The sequence below is a fragment of the Narcine bancroftii genome, chromosome 3 (genome assembly GCF_036971445.1).
Source record: "Narcine bancroftii isolate sNarBan1 chromosome 3, sNarBan1.hap1, whole genome shotgun sequence".
Lineage (NCBI taxonomy): Eukaryota > Metazoa > Chordata > Chondrichthyes > Torpediniformes > Narcinidae > Narcine > Narcine bancroftii.
In genome coordinates this window covers 176515028-176538009 of record NC_091471.1, presented here as the reverse complement: position 1 = coordinate 176538009, position 22982 = coordinate 176515028, and the positions used below count along the sequence as shown (strand labels likewise).

Sequence of the window (22982 nt, the reverse complement as noted above, 5' to 3'; positions counted from 1 at the left end):
TAGAATGGAGAATATGTCAAATGCACTTGCACAGCAGCTGGTGACGAGAAATGGACTTCAGCTCAATCCAAACTCCAAATTTTTGGTCCTCAGATGTTTTCTTAATTACAGCCCCTCAGTCTCCTTTGCCCCAAAGGAAAAACAACATCCGACAGGGTCTTCTCAAAGCAACATGTCTCTAGGCTTATTCCCGTTCAATGTAGGGAGGTCACTGATAATAAAAATCTTTTTTTTTAAATAAGTGACCCAAGGATTACACTATTGAGAGGATATTCTTTAAAATTAAAGTATAACAGAAATTGAGTTATTTATCTGCAATAGGTTTAATGAACCTAGTACCAGATTATCCCTTAGTATCTTGCTTTCATCTTCATGCTCATCCCAAATGGGAGGTTCTTTTAATTGCTCTTCCCTTAGTTCTTCCATCTGACGTTTTGTCTCGTAAAGCTTCATTTCCTTGAGTGTCATTAGGCTGAGATGCCTCATTGTTAATTGTCTGACCACAGATTGCAAAGCTGTCCTGTGCTCCAGCACAATGTGCCTAGAAATCCTGAAAAGTTAAACAAAATAAGCAGATATATCCATACAGGTTATTTGGGCAAAGGTTGAATCTTAAGTGTTAACTAAACTGCTCTTATGATTTCAGTAGACCAAAGCATTTAAGCCAGATTTGGGGGGGGGGGGGGGGTGGGGGGTGGGGGTGTGTGCGTGTGTAAAACATCAAGAGAGCTGTGGCAGCCCTAGCATTGTTTATTTAATTGGCAGTTTATGGCATTAACAGATATAATACCATCCTTCAGTTGAGATTTAAATTGCGATCTTAACCATTTGGACAATTAGACTGATCATATGATCCTACTTGAGTAGGATTAAGGAGATCTCTCATGGCTTGATAACAATATTCCTCTCACTGCAACAGAAACTAGATTTCCAAGATTCACTGATTGTGAAGCAAAGGAACATATTAAGGCTATGATGAACAGCATTTAAAAGCATTCTCATTTTTTTTAAACTTCTCATTTTCTCAAAAGTGAATGGAAGTAAGGAATACCAGAGTGCCCAATGGTGGATAAGGACTAAAAAAAAACAAGTAACAAGAGACAACTGTAATATGCAAAAATTCTGAGGAGGATCAATGGCAGGAGTGCTATGCAAACTTTGGATGCATTTACAATGTGTGCAATACAGTTATTGAATAGACTCACTTTGTTCAGTGGCCCCTTACTCACAAGGACTGAGGCATCATGTGTGATAGATCAAGCCTTGAACTTTGCTTGTTCTATCACACAAACAATGGCGCTTTCTATTGCACTTTCCTCCTCTGGCTATGTTTTGGTAAAGTAAGCAGGTCATAAGGACCATTGGGATTGGGGGTACTAAAAATCAGTTTTAGAGTTGGCACCAACCAGTCACTCCAGGGAAAAGTGGAGCTGATTTGACGCATATTGGATTGACAGGCTGGGGTCCCAGGGACTGGGTAGGAGTAGTTGGATATGTATCCAGACAAAAGCAGATGGGCCCGCTGAGTTCCTCCAGCAGATAGTGTTTTGTTTCAGAATCCAACATCTGCAATCTCCTGTGTTTCTCTATGTCCTGACAACACTAACAGTGATATTGCAAGTGGAGTCAGAGTTTTACAGCATGGAAATGGCCCTTAAGCCCAATTTCTCTGCACCCACCAAGAGGATCCCATTTGTCTGCATTTAGTCGGCATCCCTCTAAATCTTTTTTATTTCATGTACCTCTCCAAATGCCTTTTGAGCTTAGAATTGTCCCCACTTCTACCACTTCCTGTTGCAGCTCATACTATATACTCATCACCCTGTGTGAAGAAGGTATCCTCTTTTTAAATCTTTCCCCTCTGCCCTTCAGATTCACCTCCTCTTGGGTAAAAAGCTATGACTTTTACCAGATCTGTGCCCCTAATAATTTTTTTTAGATAAATCTCTATTAGGTCCCCCATCAGCCGTTCTACACTCCAGGGAGAATATTCCCAGTCTCCACTTGTAATTCAAGCGTACTAGTCCCTGTAATATTCTCATGAATCTTTTCTGCACCCTTTCCACTTCACCCAAGGAGGAACCACATACAAGACAGTGGACACTGTAAGACACTGCTGCAGAAGACAGGTAGGATCCTTGCATCGATAGCCATGGACACAATTTTGAAATGTGCAACAGCCAACGGGAATTGAAATGCCAATGTTAGACCGAGAAATACTTCTCAATTTGAATTAAAGAAAATATTTAAGGAGACTAAAGTAAATCATGAGAATAAAGGTAGAAAAAAATTCCAGTAATTTCACTGAATTTCATAAATCTATGTATAAGATAGGCAACTTTGAATAATTCATACTTACTTCTCATCTAGTGTAGTCTGATACAGTAAGAAATTTTGAATGATCTGTTTCTTGTACTCAACCAGGTGCTTCTGTTTCGCTGAATTAAGTGCCTGCTCTTTTATCCATTCCTGAATTTTGCGATAACAGTTATGTTATTAAACAAATGCCCATATTTAAAAATGAATAGTGTTAAAATCTGCCTCAACAGCTATACAATCAGTTAGCAATTTTGTTCTCAGAACTAAATTTCTCATGAAAAATGCTGCTTGGGTGATGCAAAAAGAGGTGAAACCAATTGTGTTATTGATCCATGTGACTTGAATAATTAGAAGTGGTAAGCAAAAGCAGAAACCTGAGACAGTTAATCTCCATAGCTGTGTAACAGAACATAGAGAAGGTGAGTACTTGTAAATAATAATTAAAGAATACAAGATCAAGTGGCAAAAATACGAGAAGGCTGCAAGTACCTGCTTCAATTGGTCCAGTTTTTCTTGAAACAATGTCAAATGGCATTTTCTTTCTTCTGTGGATGCCTGCTTTCTTGCTGTTAGTTCTTGTTGCATTTGGTTTCTCAGTGTTTCCATTGCAAATGAAGATACTTCAGTGATGTTTGACAGAGTTTCTGTAAAAAACTCCTCGACCAATTTATCCACAGTCTGGGATGAGGCACAGTGCAGATTCTGTTTGATACAATATGGCCAGCTTACTAAAACAAAGTCAGTTCCACACTTGAGAAGCTAAAGTCAAGGAGCAAACAAATACCTTTTGCCTTGATAGCTTGCAGTTTGAAATCCACATCCTCCATACTTGTACATATCTCTACATTCAGCAACCCCAGGATCACAAACATATGTTCACCCCAGGCTCTTCAACCTCCTTGTACTAATTGATTAATTTAATTAAAAATACTTTGAATATCATTAGCTACAAACCTCAAGAAATAAATGAATTGTTTAAGTAATTTTACTCTAAACTATATAGGTCAGTCTTTAAAAGACTGATATTAAATATCAGTCACTGACTGACATTTAAAAGATAGATATTTATCTCGGATACATTTACCTAGATTGAGCACAGTAGAACAAGTCGAATTAAGTGCTAATTTTACACAATTATAAGTGAAGGAGTCAATTAGTTCTTTACAAAGTAATAAAGCACTGGGAGAAGATGGTTTCCCACCTGAATTTTATAAAGAATTTAAAGATCTATTGATACCCATTTTTTTAATGGAAATACTTAATCATGTATCAAGAATGCATACTCTTCCAGAATCATTTTCAACTGCAATTATTACTGTGATACAAAAAAAAATCCTTTGAAACCCTCATCATACAGACCTATTTCATTATTGAATGCAAATTGCAAGATATTTGCTTAAATATTGGGAAAGAGGGTGACTAAATTTTCCTAAATTAATAAATATGGACCAAATAGGCTTTGTTTAAAAAAAAACAAACAATCAGCAAACAATGTGGACAGATTACTTAGTATTAAACACTTAGCACAAAAAAAATAAAAGATCTAAATGTTGTGGCTTTAGATGCAGAAAAAAAACCTTTGACAGATTGGAATGGGACTTTTTGTTTAAAGTCCTGGATAAATTTGGATTTGGTCAAATGTTTATAAATTGGATTAAGGCATTATATAATGATCCTAAAGCTAAAGTAGTAACGAATGGACAGATATATACCCCATTTCAATTGACAAGATCAAGTAGACAAGGATGTCCTTTATCTCCAGCTTTTTTTAATATTAGCTATTGAGCCATTGGCAGAAGTAATTAGAAGTGACTTGGAAATTAAGTGATTTAAGGTTGGTCAAGGAAGAGCATAAAATTATCTTATTTGCAAATGATGTTTTAATATATCTGACAGAACTGAGACTTGCTTAAAGAAATTACACTTTAACTAGAAGAATATGGTAAAATCATTATAACAGGAACATTTGTGCACGCAACCTGGACATGTACCAAGGTAAGGCCATTCTGGGTGGGGAAAAGCCCTGGGGATAATCATATTCAAAGAATTCCCACAGGATCCAGAGATGTTCCTGTTGAGATATATGATGGACATAAGACTTACAATGAAGCTGTTCAAATTTCAAATCCAATTTGTAATGGTCGCATTTGCAGTGGCCAGGAAGTGCATATCAGATACCTGGAAAATTACACGCTGGAATGCAGAAATATGGAGCTGTGTTCCCCTGGAGAAGATCACCTATAATCTTAGGAAAAAGTACAGTACCTTCCTTAAGATTTGGAAACAGTACCTAAACTTCATAGGTGCATAGTTATGGGAATGTACTATCCTGTCTTGTGGCCTAGCCCCATCCCAATCAGGGGAAAAAAAGAATAAAGAAGACCATGGATAGGATATTGGCTGGGTCACAGGCCACCGGGGTGGAACAAATCCACATACTCGATTTATGTTTCTAACCTTTGTTGTGAGCGTCTTAAATGTTGGTTGTTATGTGGTCTGTTTGTGATAATGAGGGGAGGAAAAAATGGGGTTCAAACTCAATGGTGAAACTTGTATGGAAATTATGAAGCAAGTTTTGATGAACATTGATCAATGTACGAGTTTGAGTTTGAAAACTGATAAATAAAATATTTGGAAAAAAAAAGGTAAAATCTCTGGTTATAAAATAAATTGGCACAAAAGTAAAATTATGCCTTTTACAGAAGGAGATTTTAGTTATTGTCAAAGAAATACTCTATTTAAATGGCCAAAAGATGGGATTAAATATTTAGGGATTCGTGTAGACAATTATTTAAAAAAATATAAATTGAACTATTTGCCAAACTCAAAAAACTTGAAGAAGATTTAAAAATATGGATGACTTTACCTATAACATTAATAGGAAGAGTTAACTGTATAAACATGAATATATTGCCAATAATTCAATAGTTTTTACGAGAATTAAATAAATATGTAAAGAAAATTTCTTTGGCAAGGTAAAATGTCAAGAGTCTGCATTGAAAGATTAAAGTGGAAATATGAATTGGGAGGCCTATAGCTTCCTAACTTTACGTATTATTACCAAGCAACTCAAATGAGATTTCTTACCTCTCTCTTTGAACGACAAGACAAGCTGGCATAGGTTAAAATAAAGTTAGATAAAATAGGAGAGGTTAGAAGAGGAATTTATATAGAAGTGGGATTCAAAATTATTAACTGGGGTTAAAGAGACACCATTGCTGAAAAAAATTGATTACTGTTTGGAAGAAGATAAATGACAAAATTGAAATGAAAAGTATATTGCCTAAGATGCCTTTAATTCAAAACCAACTTGTACCTTTTTTGTAAGATAATAGATTCTTAACCATTTGGTTAAGTAAGGGTATTAAAAATATTGAAGATTGTTATGAACAAGGCCAACTGATGTCCTTTGAACAATTGAGGAATAAATATGGAATACCTAACAATATTTTATTATGTTATTTCCAGCAGAGAGCATATTTAAGGGAAAAGTTAGGTCCAGAGATGCTGTTACCCATTTGTAGTGAGGTGGAAACACTCATTAGGAGATGAAATACTAAGATATAATGCAGAAGTTAATATCTTTTATTGCAAAAGGGAACTATTAAACAAGGAATGCATAAATCTAGACTGAAATGGGAGCTGGACTTGAATATTATAATTGATGAGCAAAGATGGTTAGATCTCTGTCAAGGTTGTATGACAAATATGACAAATACTATTAATGTAAAATATACATTAGTTCAGTATAATTCTTTTGCATCAGTTATATTTAACACCACAAACATTGAATAGAATGAAATCAGAAATATCAGATCAATGTTTTAGGTGTGATGAAGAAACAGGTACTTTCTTGCATTCAATTTGGTCATGCTTCAAGGTAAAACCTTTTTGGGTGAATATAGGGAACTTCTTAGATCAAGTTACAAGTACAGGTATGCAATCCTTTATCCGGAACCCTTAGGGGACAGTGTGTTCCAAATTTCGGATTTTTCTGGATTTTGGAAAGCCAGATTTAAGCCCACTCCGAATTGTGCTGCTGGTCTCCTCCACTCACTCACCCGACTCGCGCTGCCGGTCTCCCACCCCCACCTCGCCTGCCCGACTGGAGCTGATTGTCTCCCATCCCCACCCGAGTTGCACTGTGTGGTCTCTCCCCCTCGCCCGGTCAAGTCAAGCTGCAGGTCTCTCCCCACTTGCCGGTTTTTGGAGCTTTCTGGATTTTAGATGTCCGAATAAAGGATTGTGTACCTGTACTGTATTTCCACAAAATCTAGATTTATTCCTGTTGGGAAATATAGAAGGACAAGTTGAAACTATTGATATATCAAATAAAATTTTGTTAAAATAGCATTAGCAGAAGCAAGGAAATGATTTGCAGTGACTTGGAAATTAGACTTACATTTAGGCTTGGGAAGATGGAATGCAGAAATTCAAAGCTGTATTCTTTTAGATAAAATTACATACAATTTGAGAAATAAATATTATATATATTTTGGTGAATTTGGAGCACATATATGCAAACTTTAGGTAGACATGTGTAGAAATGTTCTTCCAGCCTCTTGAGACCTGTGTTAACCTTCTTCCCCAAAATGAAAATGATCATTTAAAACCTGTTAAATTCCAGTGTGTAAGGGATAGATAGACGTGGCAATCCAATATACTATTCTTTTTCTTTCTTTTTATTACTTATATATATAAAAATTCTTTATGGGGGGGGAGAGGGGTGAGGGATTGGGAGAGGGAGGGGAGGGGTAATAACCATCATGTAACAAATGAAATTTCTTCAATTTAAACATCTATTGTATTGTAGGATGATTTATTAATTACATGTATGGAAAACTTTTAAATATAATATTTAAAAAAAAACTACTCTGGGACCTCCAAAAGATTATACTATGGAAACATTTTTTTTTTCTTTCACTAACTCTAACTGTGAATATTTCTTTATCATTTTACGCTCATCATCTCTTTTCCTGTTATGGCATTTTATGGAAATTTAATGTACCCTATTGTAGTTAGTAAATTATATGTAACTGTGTGGCTGCTGCAAGTAAGAATTCTGGTGCATCTATACTTTGAAATTTTGTGCGTGTAAGAGTATAGACAATCTCACATCTGTATGCTATAACTAAAGGGATTGCTTTTTTTCCCCCCCATGATTGGGCCAATGTGGGCACAAACCCACCATGAATTCAGAATGTGCCATATGGAAATATTTGACGGAATCAGTTGGGAAAATTGCATGCAGTCCACATCTGAATTTATGATTTATGCTTCCTTATGAATGAGACTCTACCCACACCTTCTAAATATTAACAAAATGAGTGACAATGGATCTTTCATCTCTGGGAACTAACTAATTAAAGAACAAACCTCACCTGCATAACATAGCATTTTCAATGTATGGAAATAAATCATCAGGTAAAAAATACATTAAAATTAGAATCTTGTTCCTGCCAGAGAATCTGAGATGATAGATTGCAATGGGTGATTATAGTCATGCTGAGGTGTGGTCCTAAGACTAATTTAAGGTTAATTATGGCAACATAGACTACAATGAGCATGAGAAATGCCATCTCATCTTCCAATTGGGCATGTTACAGCCCTCAGGACTCAACAATGAATTTATTTTTCAGATAACCAACCTTTTAGTCTGAATCAGAGCTGGCCAGTTCTGATGAAAGGTCATCAACATTTGAGGGTAACTCAGTTTTTCTCTCTCCATAATTGCTGCCTGACCTGTTGGGTATTCCCAGCATTCTCTTATTTCAGATTTCAAGCAGGTGCAATATTTTGTTTCTCAGTTTGTATTTTTTTCTCTTTATCCTCATTTATATCTTTATTTACATTTTCTCTAAATATCTAAGATTAGCGAGCATTCCTCAAAATATCAACTCGCACCAGTTGCGTCATCCAGTGTCTCGTGGACTCCCTCCAATTACAGACATTCTCCTTCTTTTCTCCCCCTCCCTTTTTTCTGCCATTTAAAATATGTACGATTCCAAATTGCCCTAGTTCTGATCAAAGTAAAAATACAGAAATGCTGGAGGAACTCAGCAGGTCCCACACTGTCCATTGGAGGTAAATATATCTAACTGGCATTTCGGGCCTGATCCCCTTCTCAAGGTACGAGTAAAAATCGGCCAGGGGCCTGAATTAAAAGGCTGGGGAGAAGTGAAGAATGGGCAGGGCAGGAGTACAGACCAACAGACAAAAAGTGTTAATTGGATATGGATAGGAGGGCAGTAAGAGGAAATGTGAGAATTAATGGTGGGGGGGGGGGAGGCAGGGAGTGTTTTTGGATCTCTGAAAGCAGAGCTGGGGAAAAGGAGACAGAGGAAAAAGGGAATCAAGAAATGTCTTTCTCCAATCTTAAAAGTTTTCAGACTTTTTCCACTGTCAAAACTTTGAATATTTAGGCAAAATGTATTAAAAGTGAAAATTGGATTAATTATAGTGAATTTTCTGGACTCTCACCTTCCATAACTCAGTAAATGCCTCTGTGTCTTTATGATCTTCTTCATCCTCTACTTCACGACGGATGCGCCTATGACGGTCTTCAAGTTCATGATAACTCTGTCAAGTTCAGTTATATTATTACTTGATGCAGGATTCCTAAACTACTCCAGTATCTTCTCTTAACCTCCTTGCCAAGTCAGAAATCAGTTACATACTGATTGTTTCATTTCTTCATCTGATTTTTGTACAAATGAATGGATATTAATTATAATTAAAATTGCATCATTATTGCCTCAGCAGGACCATATAATATTTAAATATACACATGTCTAAAAATGCAACACCCAGAGCAAGGTTTGCATAGTGATTAGTGCAATGCAGTTATCGTGCCAGCGATCAGGACAGAAGTTCAAATCCCACACTGACTGTAAGGAGTTTGTATGTTCTTCCCACACCTGCATGGGTTTCTTCCAGGTGTACTGCTTTCCTCCCACTCTTCAAAAGGTACCGGGGATTGTAGGCGAATTGGGTGGCATGGGCTCATGGGTTGAAAGGGCCTGTTACCGTGCTGTATGTCTAAACTTAAAACACTTAAATGTAATCCTTTCAATAGAAATAAATCCTGCATGAAGCCAAGAATGACAAATGCCAGGTCCAACTGAACTACTTTGTTAGATATGTTTTTGAACAAAAAAAAATTGGAGGATTAGATTTTGCAATTTGATTAACTAGTATATTGCAAATATTCTTTGGTTAGAAGGATTAACATGAATCATTATACTGGGAATTTTACTGGGAATGGGGTTTGCCGGTTGCATCAGAATTGCTTAAAAGATTTACTGCACATCACACGCTAATATTCTATCCATCAACTTTCAGATAAATTGCCAAACTATATGCCATCTCATGCTTTTAAATAAGTGTTTTCCTTGTTGTTATTTAAGGCTTAACAATATTAATGTAAAATTTAGTACAGCAAAAATAAATCAATGACTGTAAGTTGTTAAAACTTCTAAAAGGGCGGCTGATAAATCAGCCTGCAACTACACCACCTTTCCATACACTAATACACCAAAAATCTTTTCACACTTATTTTTCATAACATTTGTGGTAAAATGTACTGTTTGAGCTCCTCAAAAAAAAAGAGCAATCAAAAAGTTATAAAATTGTACTTCATTACAAATTTTTGCCAGTTGCACAAGAATTCTGCATGTGTAAACACTGGATAAATTAAATTAATTGTCTACCTACAATCATGAAGGCATAAACAGCATGATAAACAAGAAAACATGGTGAAGGAAATATAGCATTGTGGAATTAAGACACAGATGGAAGGGCCTGCAACACATGAAGGAAGGAAATAAAAGGAGCAATATCGTGTGGTATTGATTATATACCGATGTAAATTCATCCCATATTATATTAGTTTTAGGTAATAATCTCACAAACAGGTAGCTCTCCTTAAACAGACATCAATTTCTTGGACAATGACTGCTGAAGACAGGCAGTGTTGAATGCAAGTGTAGGACTATTCTACTCGGGTATAATTATAATTTGCTGTTTTATGATAAGCAGCTATTAAAAAGTGTCATTGCAATCTAGAGGGAAGTTGCAGGTTTATACTTGGTCTCTTCCTTTGCCAGCTGATGAACAACCCCAACAGGTACCACAAAAAACCATAGCTCACAAGAGGTAAACAAGGAGTCTATAGATACTGAGTAACTAGTACACAACGATGCTGGAGAATCTTGCATCACACAGCATCCATGGAAAACAAAGGCAGTTGACATTTTGGGCCTGAGCCCTTTAGATACAATTGCCTATTACTTTCCATGGCTGCTGCATGGCCTCCAGCAATTTTATCCATAGCTCATAGATACTGTGCCAAGAGGTTCAAGACTCAATATTGAGTGAGCCAAGCGTTTCTGGCTCCACTTATTTCCTACGAAGATACTGACCATTTCTGGTCTCCCAATTAGGCCTAGACATAGTGGCATGGGATAGCCCACTTCATACTTGAGCTATAGATTTGTGATTGATTACTGATCTGTTCAGTGGACAATATTTTCCATTTTATGAAAGGGTCAGACTAACATAGGCTGTATTAAGAGAAATCCAAATGGGTGAATTGGATCAGTGAAAACATGAAAAAGGAATTGTTGAGGAAATTGATTCCTTTGTTGCACCAGTGGAACTCTTCCCTCTTCCATGCTGCAAACAGAAAGTTGAATTTACATGTTAAATACCACACTTGTATTTCAAAAGTATTTAAGGTCCAACCTTAATAAAGTGATCTGGGGCAAATATCTGCCTAGCCTTATCTGTCAGATTCATAGCCTCCTGTTGTTGTGCCTCTTCAAGTCTCTTCAGCAGAAATCTGCGCTGTCTCCTCATTCGCAAAATTATGCCTTTGGCCTGGTGAGTATATTCTAAAAAAAAAATTAAAATAATTTGCAGGTGCATATGGCAGAATTGTTTCAGGATTAAATAATATTTGAAACAGAATTAAAGTTATTTGCTCTGCAATTTCTCTACTATTCTCTGGCAAAAGCCTCAGATAAAATGGCCTAAAAAAATTAGAACCATATTTCTTCTGACTACAGCAAGATGTCAGAATAAGAGAAATTCCACAGCCTTAAACTCCTGGATTAGATTTTTTTCATTAATATTAATTTTCAATTTTGATAACCAGTATTTCAATTGCAGCTTGCATGGAGAAATTAGTAACACAGTCATTTATTTAGCAGAGGTGCAGTCACTAACAGGCTGATGGAGAGCCAATCATCTGTATCTGAATGTTAATAAAACAAAAGAGATGGTTGTCGACTCCAGGATGGCCCGGTAGGGAAAAAAAAAATCACTCTCCACTGACCATTGACAGCTCTACCCTTGAGATCATCAAGAGTATCAAGTTCCTTGGAGGGAGGGGGCGTGGCAAGATGGTGTAAGGATCAGACGTGCCTTCCAGTCCTCTCCTGACTCTATCTTATTGTTTTGTCTAGAAATGCCCGTTAAAATTCTTTAAAAGTTTAGATAATTTCAGTGCTGTTAATTTAACTTATGATGGTACAATTGGTGGAAAAGAGCAAAAAAAAAACGACAACAGATCATCAAAAAACATTTTCCAAAAGTTCAAGTTTTGGAGCCTACCTACAGGAAAGACACCGGGACTCAGCGTGAAATGGATCCCAGGAGAGAGGTACAGTGTTCGGATGTAGAGCTCTATGTTACATCGGTAGAGCCCCCCAAAGAGGGTGCCAAACAGCCTTTAGAACAAAGAGTTACTCAAAGGCATTTGTCAACTGTAGAGGTGGCGCTGCAAACTGCATCTCTTGAGATACAAGAACCTATACAACTTGATGTACTGGGAGAATTTAATACATTATGGACTGGGGAAAACCCCGGCCAGCGTCCTCCAGTCATTGCTGGAGAGGCTGTGGCTAGGGTTTCCACACGCAGTCATACTACAAGGAAGGCAACCAGAATGAAGAAAGGAATAGAAGATCCTTTGGAGAAGAAGCAGGAATCTGTTGAGCCAAAATCTCTTCCAATTGAAGATTTTTGTGAATCTTGAATCTAAATTATCTTATACAATGCAGGGATTATCCAAGATTATGACTGAACTTGGTACTAGGTTTAATACTTTGGTGAAAATACATTCTCAACAGATGGCTGAGTTTGGAGCTTTTAAGCTTGAAGTGAGAGATAAATTTAATTCGTGTGAAGAAGATATAGACAAAATACGGGATCAAGCTTTTGATGTGACCAAAATGGTCGAAGACTTACAAACTCAAAATAAAAATTTGGTGAAAAAGATTGATTATTTGGAAAACCAATCCAGACGGAACAATATAAAGATTATTGGTTTGCCGGAAGGTATGGAGGGACCAGACCCAAGAAAATTTTTTACTGAATGGATTCTGCAGGTGTTGGGTCAAGAACATTTCCCGGAAGGTATAAATACTGGAACGTGCTCACAGAGCCTTGCGTAGAAGACCTATTTCAGGTCAAAGTCCAACACCTGTTTTGGTTTGTTGCTTGAATTATTACGACAGAGAAATAATTTTACAAGTGGCTATTAGAAATGTACAACAGAGAAAATCACCCTTGATGATTCAAAATAATCGAGTTTTCTTCTATGCGGATTTGAGTCAAGAAGTTATGTTCCAACGACGGGAATTCAATCCTGCTAAAGAGTTGTTGTGGAAGAAAGGTTACAAGGCAACCTTTAGATATCCAGCTATTTTGAAGGTTTTTCAAGATGGTTGCCAACCAAAGTTCTTTGATTCTCCAAAGGAAGCTATAGCATTTGCTCAAGGGCTGCCAATTATTCAGTTTCAACAGAGACATAGTCCGCCGCGATCTCTAAGGAGACAAGAGATGGAAGAAAAGAGCCGTGCTCCAAGAAGGAATGGTTGTAATGGTGACTCGGGAGTTGGAGCTGATTAAAAGAAGAGTTGTCCTTTTTTTTTCCTAATGTTTTTTTTTTAGAAAAAAAAGGGATATTAAATAATGATGATGTTAGTTTAAGATGAAGTGAGAGTTGGGGGAGAGAACTGGATAGGCACTATTTCCTGAAAGTCATCTGCTACGTGTGAGTTATCTCACACCCATTTTTTTTTGGGAGTTACCGCATTGCGCGGTTTAGACGGGAGGGGGTATTTTTAACCTCCTACCTGTTTTTTTTCCCTTTATTTTGTATTATTAGATTAAAGAGTGAAGGGGTTTTTTTTTGTTTAAATATTAAAAAAAGCATAAGAAAGTATTTGATTGTTTAAAAAACTAAAAATTGATGTGGTTTTTTTGTAAAGTTTATTCAGTAGATAAGGAATATCTGAAATTTAAATGTGAATGGGATGGATAAGTTTTTTTTAATTTTTTTTAAGGTGAAAGGAGTGGTAATTATGGTGTATATTATTTTGCTATCTTAGTTATAGAAGGGAATAATGGTGAAAGTTATAAATTGAATTGTACAATTCTTAATGAGGCTTGAATTTTGTTTGTGGTTTATGCTCCATTTGTTGAAGATATAGATTTCGTTGTAGATGTGTTTTTATTATTTGGATATCTGAATTTTAACGTAATGATTTGGGATATTTAAATGTGGTATTGGAGCTTTTATTGGATAACTATTCAAGAGTAAAAGGGAAAAATGGTGGAAGAGTACTAAAATTGAATTGTACAATGCTTAATGAGGTTTGAATTTTGTTTTAAGATGGTGGTTTATGTGACTAATATGATGATAGATGTGAAGTTAGTTCATATTTGGTGGTTTATCTCCATAGAGAAAGTTTTTTTTTCATCTTTTTTATGCTACAATTTTTTTTAAGAATTGATTATTGTTTAAGAATTTTTGATAGATAATGTTACTAACTTTACTAATTTTTTATATTAAGTTTGAGTTAAATATATGTTTCATCTTAACTCCGTTTGTTATATATATGCATTTAAGTTTGATTTAAATATGTTTTTTAAGTCTGATATCTTAGTATTAATTACTTTTCTTTTTGTTAGTATTTTAATCGGTTATGTTTTTGTTTTTTTTTGTAAGTGGGTTTTTTTTCTCACATATATTATTAACTTTATTAATTCTTCACTCTTTATTTGGGGGGGAAAGGGGGGATTGGACTAATTTGAGTTGGGTTATTAATGTGCAATAATTATTGGGGAGGGTATAGTTTATTTAGATTACTGATATTGTATTGTAATTTTATTATTTTATTCTTAATTTTTTTTAATGTAATCCTAAATGTTATAAAATCTTAAATAAAGTTTAAAAAAAAAAGTTCCTTGGAGGGAGAGAATCTCACCTGGTCTCTTAACACCAGCTCCATAGCCAAGAAAGCCCAGCAGTGCCTCTACATCCTGCAAAGGCTGAGGAAAGTTCTCTCCCACCCTCCATCCTCACTACATTCTACAGATATATTGAGAACATCCTATGCAACTGCATCACTGCCTGGTTTGGGAGCTGTACTACCTTGGACTGCAAGACCCTACAGAGGATAGTGAAGTCAGCCGAAAAGAACATTGAGGGCTCTCTTCCTACCATGACGGACATCTACAATACACAATGCATGCGGAAAGCAATAAACATTGTGAAGGACTTCACACAGCCTCATGTAAACTTTTCTCCCTTCTGCCATCTGATAAGAGGTACTGTAGCACTCTGGCCCTTACATCGAGATTGCCAACAGTTTTTTCCCCTTCGCCATCAAGCTCCTGAATTCCCAGAATATATGTGGATAGTGTACCATGGACTTTTATTGTACATGTCTAAATATTTTAACTTGTATTTATGTAAATCTGCTCCATGGTCCTAGAGAAATGCTATCTCATCTTTACCATGCAATGCATGGTATGAACGACCAATAAAGGTGACTTGACTTGAGACATTTGCCCAAAATTAACTATCTCTTTAATCACCTCTTTGTCTGCAACCTTCTATGCCATGGCAATTCAAAAGCACACATAGATATTAAATGATGTTACAGTATCTACTTCCATAAAACAGTCAGATAATGTGTTCCAGATTCCAAACCCACATGAAAAAGTTCTTACTTGTATCACTTCAAAACAGCTCATCACTCATCCTAAACCTGGGCCAAGTAGTTTTAGACATCCTTGCTATAGGGAAAAGTTTTCTACGATCTACTTTTTGCTTTTTTCTCCTCAGAACAATGACTTGTCTGGCCAATATACCTGTCTAAGTGCCTTATACAGTCCTTTCAAATCCTCACTTAGCTAATTTCACTTCAAGGGAAACAAACCCAGCATATCCAGTCGCTTCTCTAATGGAATGTTCCATCTCGGGCAAAATCACAGCAACTATACAGGGCCTGCTCCAGTACATTGTGCCCTAACCAGAAATTGGCACAGTCCCCCAGCTTTGGCCTTAATGATTTATAAAATTGTACCTGTCTGGTATTGTACTCAAAGTACAATGTTCAGATTTATTGTCAGGGCGCATATATAACATCAAATACAACCCTGAGATTCTTTTTTTCTGCAGGCGAGACAGAATTACCACTTATTTTTAGTGAGTATATTGTACTCAAACAGATACGTACACAAGTAAGCAAATAAATAAATGTAAACAAACTGACTGTGAAATAAAGAAAAACAATCAATAAAGTGCAAAAGTAAGAGTCCTTAAATGAGTCCCTGATTGAGTTTGTTGAGAAGTCTGATGGTGGAAGGGTAGGAGCTGTTCCTGAACCTGGTGGTGTGGGCCTTGTGGCATTTATACCTCTTTCCTGATGGTAGCAGTGTAAACAGAGCATGTGATGGTGTGATGTGGATCCTTGATGATTGCTGCTGCTCTCCGACTAAAGCGTTCCCTGTGGATGTTCTCAATGGTGGGGAGAGTTTTGCCTGTGATATCCTGGCCAATGCCAATTACCTTTTGCAGGGCTTTCTGCTCAGGTGTATTGGTGTCTCCATACCAGACTGTGATGCAGCGGTCAGCATACTTTCCACCATACATCTGTAGAAATATGCCAGGGTTTCTGATGTCATGCCAAACCTCCACAAGCTCCTGAGGAAGTAAAGGCACTGACATGCTATCTTCATGATGCCATTATATGTTGGGTCCAGGAAAGATCCTCCAAGATAATTGCTCACCCTTTCCTCCGCTGATCCCCCAATGATCACTGGATTGTACACCTCTGGTTTTCCCTTCCTGAAGTCCACAATTACCTGCTTGGTTTTGGTGATATTCAGTTGATGGTGTACCATTCAGCCAAGTTTTCAATTCCCTCCTGTATGCTGACTCAACCCACTACCGTGGTATTATCAGCAAATTTGTAAATGGTGTAGTTGTTGTACCCAAGTCACACAACCATAGGTGTATAGCGAGTAGAGCATGAGGCTAAGAACACTGTCCTCTATGCTTAATGAAGGCAAGTGTCCAGGACACTCTTACATCATCCTATTTAGCTGCACAGTTACCCTCAGGGATCCTTGTAAAAGGTACCCCATTCATCAATATTCCCTGGGGATTTGCCACTCATTGCATATGATCAAACCTTCTTAGACCTCTCAAAATTCATCACCTCAAACTCATCAGGATTAAATTCCAACCCCTTTTCTTCTTAAGAATCTACAGGGAAATAAGTTATGGAATGGGATTAGTGTGATTGCCCGAGATCCGGCATTGGCTCAATAATCTGAATAGCCTCATCCTACATCACCAGAAACATGAAAGAAAATAAGAATTTTAAAAAGAGTAACCCAGAATAGCAACAGCCATTTAGGTCCATCATGTGCATGGTGACCATCTAGTACCTGCTGACACTAATCTCATTTATCAGCATTTGGTCCATTGCTTTCTATTTCTTGGTCATATAATTGCCAGATAATTAAATGCTGTGAGAGCATCTGCCTTCAGCCCCCACCTATTAATTTAGCTGAAGAATACCTCATGAGTATCAATGATTTAAAAAAAGTTTCACTTTTGAAACTCTTTGGCACAGTTTGTCTCACTATTAGATGTGGTACACTTGCCACACCAAGACTGGAACATTATTTCTGCAGTGTCTCGAGTATTGGTATCATCAGGTAGGCAACACAACCTCTCTCCAGCCTGACACTAATGACTGGATTAAATTGAATGGTGGGCCAGTGCTATACAATCATTATGCAAAAATGATGCCTTAAACACAGCCTCCTTTTATAGATGGTGTCACCAACTATTGAGCTCCACCAATAGCCATTGATTTACAAACAAGAATTACATGTGAGAAAAGGAAAATTCATGATAGATTAATCTATGAATCTTCATGTTAATAGTCAACAGTTTGGGGCACTTGCAAACAGGCTCCTGAGTCAGTCAAGAAGTGCTCAGATATTGTAATATTTCAATATTTCAGTCAACATCTTAAGACTTACCATTGTTCACTGTGTTCACACAACTCTGAATTGAATTTTGTAATCTGTCTGTTAGCTCTTCTTTTTGCCAAGATGCTAATTTACCATCTCTGATGAGAGCATCCAAGGCAGATGATGCTACCTTCAGTTTGTCTCTGTTTTCCTGCTGATCAAGCCACTTGAGAAAATGAAGGCTTTTTGCCATGTATTTCCGATGCAACAGTTTATCCAGAATAACCTATTTAGAGAACATAATACCAGAAGAAAGGTAGCTAAATGATTGAAATGTTTTAACTTCTGATACATGCTATGTAAATCCTTAGGAAAGATGTTGTTGTAAAAGTTAACCACACATCAATGCTGCTAAGCTAAAGTGGTTGCAATATATTTTTTAGTTCTGTATAAGACCACCAGTGTATAACACAATCCAGCAATATTTTAGCTAGCTTTTGCTCACAGTCATCAGTAATTTTAAAGTTTTAATTTTTAAACTACTATTACAATATCTTTGACACACAGAGGAGACAGTAGGTGCTGGAATCTGAAGCTAAACAAAATCTCAGGGAGCAACTAGGTTGAGCAGCATTAGTAGGAGAAAAAGACTGAGCGACAATTCCACAGGTGGCATGGATAGCGTAGCAATTAGTGCAACACTGTTACAGCGCCAGTGATCGAGACCAGGCTTCAAATTCCATCCTGTCTGTAAGGAGCTTGTACGTTCTCGTATCTGCGTGGGTTTCCTCCCACCCTTCAAAAACGTACCAGGATGCATAGGTTCATTGAATGTAATTGGGAGGCAAAAGGGCCTGTTACCATGTTGTTTGTCTAAATTAAAAAAGGAAAATTAAAAAAAAAAATTATTCTTTAGGCCTTTGTCAAGTCTTGATGAAGCATCTACCATTACTTTTCTCCCACTGATGCTGCTCGACCCATTCAATTGATCCAGCAGATAGTATCACAATCAATGGTTTTAAAACAAAAAGTGAGTAAATTGCATGAGTAGTGATTAGTTTTGCACCTCTATGAGCATCTGCTCACTCCATATTCCTTGAGTAGTTAAAAGCCAGTAAGAGTCAAAGGAATGGAAGAATCAGCAATGCTGCCATTCAACTTGTATGTTGGTGTTCAAATTGGGTTTTTTTTGTATTCTTTTCCACAGACTTTCTCACAATCTTGTCTAGACATGAGCAAGAGCTAATCAAAGTCAAAAGACAGATGCTAGAAATTGAAAATCAAAACAGAAATGACAAAGGACTTTTGACCTGAAACATTAATCTCTTTCTCTTCTCACAGACACAACCTAACCATTTGAGATTTCTTTTTTCATTATTGGAACAAGAGCTATATTCTAGAAGAGATGGTTGGGGGGGTGGGGGAGTAATTTTCACCAAAGAACTCAGATATGTCAATGTCTGTCCCAGTGAAAACCCTCCTGTGGTTAGTATTACTTGATACAAAGTAAGATGGTTGCACTTGTAAAAAGCCAGACATCACAGTCCAAGGATACTTATGGAGGACCTCAAACAAATCATATTCAGCCATTAGCGAATTGTATATTTTCATAAGATCAGTATATGGTTCCCTGGTGATTTAACTATTTTAGCTACCATCAGGACAGCTTTAATAATTATGCAGAATAAGTGAGCCAGGAACAGGAGCTGAATAACTATGGACCTGTACTGCAGGGTGGCTAGACCTATTCATGCTGCACAAATGCCAGTTGTGATCATGTTGAATGTGCAAGTCAATCAACATCAAACAAGTGGTGAAATCCATGAATATATTCCAATTTTATTTCAATACTTTCCTTCAGTATTTTTGTGCAGACAAAATATTTGTTTTAGTTATTCTAAGCCAACCAGCCCAGAGTTGTGCCACATAGGCAGTCCAATCCCATCTAGGTATCAAGCAAATGATACTTATGACCAGTTTTTGCTGTGGGCTGTATAGAACTTTTTTTTTAAACAGGATGACAGTATTCCCCTTGAGCACAGTAGAGCAAAAGTGGAGTGCACCATGATTCCTGTATATTTGAAGAACCAAGAGGAACAAACCCACTGTTCAGAAAAATACCCCAAGGAAAAGTTTCTGGGTAATCTCTTGATGGTGTGAAATATGGATGAAAATGATTAAACTCGCACCATTCTGTGAAAAGTAATGGAATGCAAAGTATGTAGATAAAAGCTTGAGAGTAGAAAGTACTGGCTAATGGGCCCCTTTTTTATCAGGAGCACCAAGGATGCAAGGATCTGGTTCAGGCTGGTACAGTGACCCAAGGTAGTTTATAGCTAGTACTGCGCTAGCTTAATAGAGACATGAATATTAACTTAGACGTCCCTAAGGAGGGAATGAACTAATTAACATAACATGCGATGTATGAAGAAGGAGGAACTGAGATTGATGGAAGGGAGAAAGAGAATATTGTAATGTACTAAGATTCTGATTGGAAGAAGCTAAATGAAGGTGGGGTGATATTGAGCCCGGGACTGTACAAAAGAGTGATGATTCTGAACCTCCGGTGTGTCTCCAGACCAGAGGCACCCGACTCTGCAGACTCGAAATAAAGCTGAACCTGTTCTCCAAGACTTTGTCTCCAGAGTTGTGATTGTGAACACTTTATAGTTCACAATGGTACAATCCATTTATAGGTGAAAATACCACTTTGTGGTAACACCATCATTTTCCCTTCTTCATTACAATGCAATACCAAGAGCAATTATGTATTCCCTAGTCCACAAAACCACAGGCCAAATATTGGGGAAATGGTATCTTTGATGCCTAAAGCATAGTTTGGGGAACATTGCATTTGAACCTGGTTTTGCTGTACAATTTAAGGTTTAAAATGTCCACAAACTGAAATAATGATTACTACATACCGTGACTTGCAAAGTCAGAATGTCAGTTAGCAGATTCTCCACCTGTGACATTTTTTCACACATGTTCTGCTTTATCTCCTCCAACATGTCTTCAGGGAGCTCAGCATGTTTCCGAAGGAAAAGATGGGAGTGTTCAGCTTGCTGGAAGAATCCACTCAGCTGAGAGAAAGAGAGAGAGAGAGAAAGAGAGAGAGACCAATTAATCCTTAAATTAGATGTTTTAATCAGAGGAGATCCAATGCTGGGGATATGTTTAACAGTCCAATTAATAGATGCTGAAGTGATCGAAGATTCTTGAGTAGTACTGGATGAAACAAAACACTTTAATAGAAAGGATATTGTCAGGTGAAGTGAAAAATTTCAACAGGCAAATTTGATAAAATGAAAGTACATTATGAATTGTGCATCGGAAAAAAAAATCCACAAATGAACACCACCTGCGACGAAGGATGGTGCATGTAAAGGATATCCATTCGATTTGTGTATTGAAAAAAAAATCAAATACAACATACAAATAGAAGCCCTGAAAAAGCAGTTGTGTGCCAGGAAAATGTTCATCTTAATTAAGCAGCCCGATCTCAAAGTTGACTCATCACCCCTTGCAGAGTGGTTTTTGTCGCTGACATTAGAAGACTCGCTATACACATTTAAGCATTACCTGTTGTTTAGCAAATTGAAAATGATCATATTCATCCTTTTCAGTTCCTTCCAAAGTATAATGTTCAGGGTCTTTCCTGGCAGGTACACTTGGCCACATTGTCTGATTTTTCTTCACCTGTTCTTTCAGTTCCTTTTAATTAGAATGGTTTTAATCAGTTATTACTGTGTACATTACCAGATCCATCTCAAAAGAACTGAAGACTCATCCATCCAATAACTTAATGCATACACCTTATGATATTGGATTGAATTAGTTTGTATAAAATAATCTCCACCTTTATTGTACACCATTCTACCCCCTGCTCTCTGGCTGAGAAGCTTCTTGCTCGACTCCGTATTAGTTATTTTGAAGATGGTCATTATAAAACACACACAAAAGATGTAAAGGTTTTTCCTCTGGCAGTCCAGTGGAAGATGTGGAATCAGCACTTGAGAACTGCAGAACCAAAACACTCCTCACTATTCAAGCAATATTTTACTCATCTCCAGGAGTCACAATTGTATATTTCAAAGTTTTGATTTACTGGAACCAGCTTCATGTGAAATAACCGTCAAAAATAGCATTTGAAATATTTTTCTTTCCTCAATATCAACCACGCATACTTATTTTAAAAAAAGCCAAGAAACCTATGGATAGAACTTAGAAACATAATTAGGGATGATCACTTTGTTGGGGTAAACCATGTGCCCCAGAACAGTCATAAGGAGTTCGAGGAGTAAATACGTAGACAAACCACGTAGCAGTACAAGAGTTCTTGTAGAAGGGGATTTCACCTTCCCCAATATTAAATGGAATGACCTCCATGTGAAGGGTGAAATTTTTAAGACAGCACATTGTCGTCCTTGAGAAGAGGTTGTACCAGTGTCCAAATTTAGGCAATCGAGCCAGGTAAGTTGTGGGGACATTTTGGAGATAGCAAATTTCAAATCAGCACATTCAAAATGAATGGACGGGCCCTGAGGAATAAAGAGTATCTTGGTCTACAAATCCATGGATCTCTGAAGGTGGCAGTAGATTAATAGATGAAGAAGGCATGCTGGACTTTTGCCATCATTAGCCAGGCCATAAAATACAAGGACAGCATCTTTGGTGTAACTTCATAGAACATTGACTAGGCTACAGCTGAAGTTCAGTAAAACTGTGATAATCTGCTGTTTGACTCTTTGGAAATTCTGATGTCTTGACAACGGTCCCACTGGATAATGTTTTACAGCAAGACCAGAATCTATGTTCCGCCCTCAGCTAATGAAGGTGAAACCATGAGGGAGCTTTACGGTGTCACCTGTGAAGCCCAAATTTCCCATCCTGAGGGTGCCATGACTGTTGCTGGGAACTTAATCATGCCAACCTGAAAACTGTCTTACCAGAGTTTCAACGGCATGTGAACTTCGCCACAAGAGGAGAAAAAAGCCCTGGATCAAGTGTACACCAACGTCCCCGATGCGTGCAAGGTTGCACCTCACCGCCACCTTGGTTCCTCGGATCACATATCTGTCCTGATAACCCTGGCGTACAGATGACTGGCAAAGCAAACTGGGTCAGTTTGCAAGGAGATCAGGCCATGGCAGGGGTAGGTGGGCATAGCAGCACTGTAAAGCTGCTTTGAGATCATAAACTGGAACTGTTTCAGGGAGGCGGCCACCTACAATGGTCATGAAAACAGAGGACACACGAGCTCAGTGACTGGCTATATCAGTGAGAGCATTGAGGACATCACTGAGATCAAATGCTTCACAACCAGGGCTAATCAGAAACCATGGATGGATGCAGAGGTCTGGGGCCTTCTTGAGATCATGATA

At 37.4% G+C, this 22982-nt stretch overlaps 1 protein-coding gene across 8 annotated transcripts in view; it reads right to left on the bottom strand.

Moving 5' to 3' along the window:
• LOC138757882 (evC complex member EVC-like) overlaps positions 1-22982 on the bottom strand; it is a 60417-nt gene that overhangs the window by 13484 nt on the left and 23951 nt on the right. For all 8 annotated transcript variants that reach the window (XR_011353942.1, XM_069925943.1, XM_069925944.1 and 5 more), the window contains 8 exons: positions 21181-21312; positions 20523-20681; positions 17668-17884; positions 11062-11210; positions 8800-8898; positions 2809-3021; positions 2360-2469; positions 340-550 (listed from right to left, as the gene is read on the bottom strand). Coding sequence is in view for 7 of the 8 variants with exons in the window: in XM_069925943.1 (XP_069782044.1) it covers positions 340-550; positions 2360-2469; positions 2809-3021; positions 8800-8898; positions 11062-11210; positions 17668-17884; positions 20523-20681; positions 21181-21312 (1290 nt within the window). In the remaining variant the exon portion in view is untranslated. The remainder of the gene's footprint in view (positions 1-339; positions 551-2359; positions 2470-2808; positions 3022-8799; positions 8899-11061; positions 11211-17667; positions 17885-20522; positions 20682-21180; positions 21313-22982) is intronic.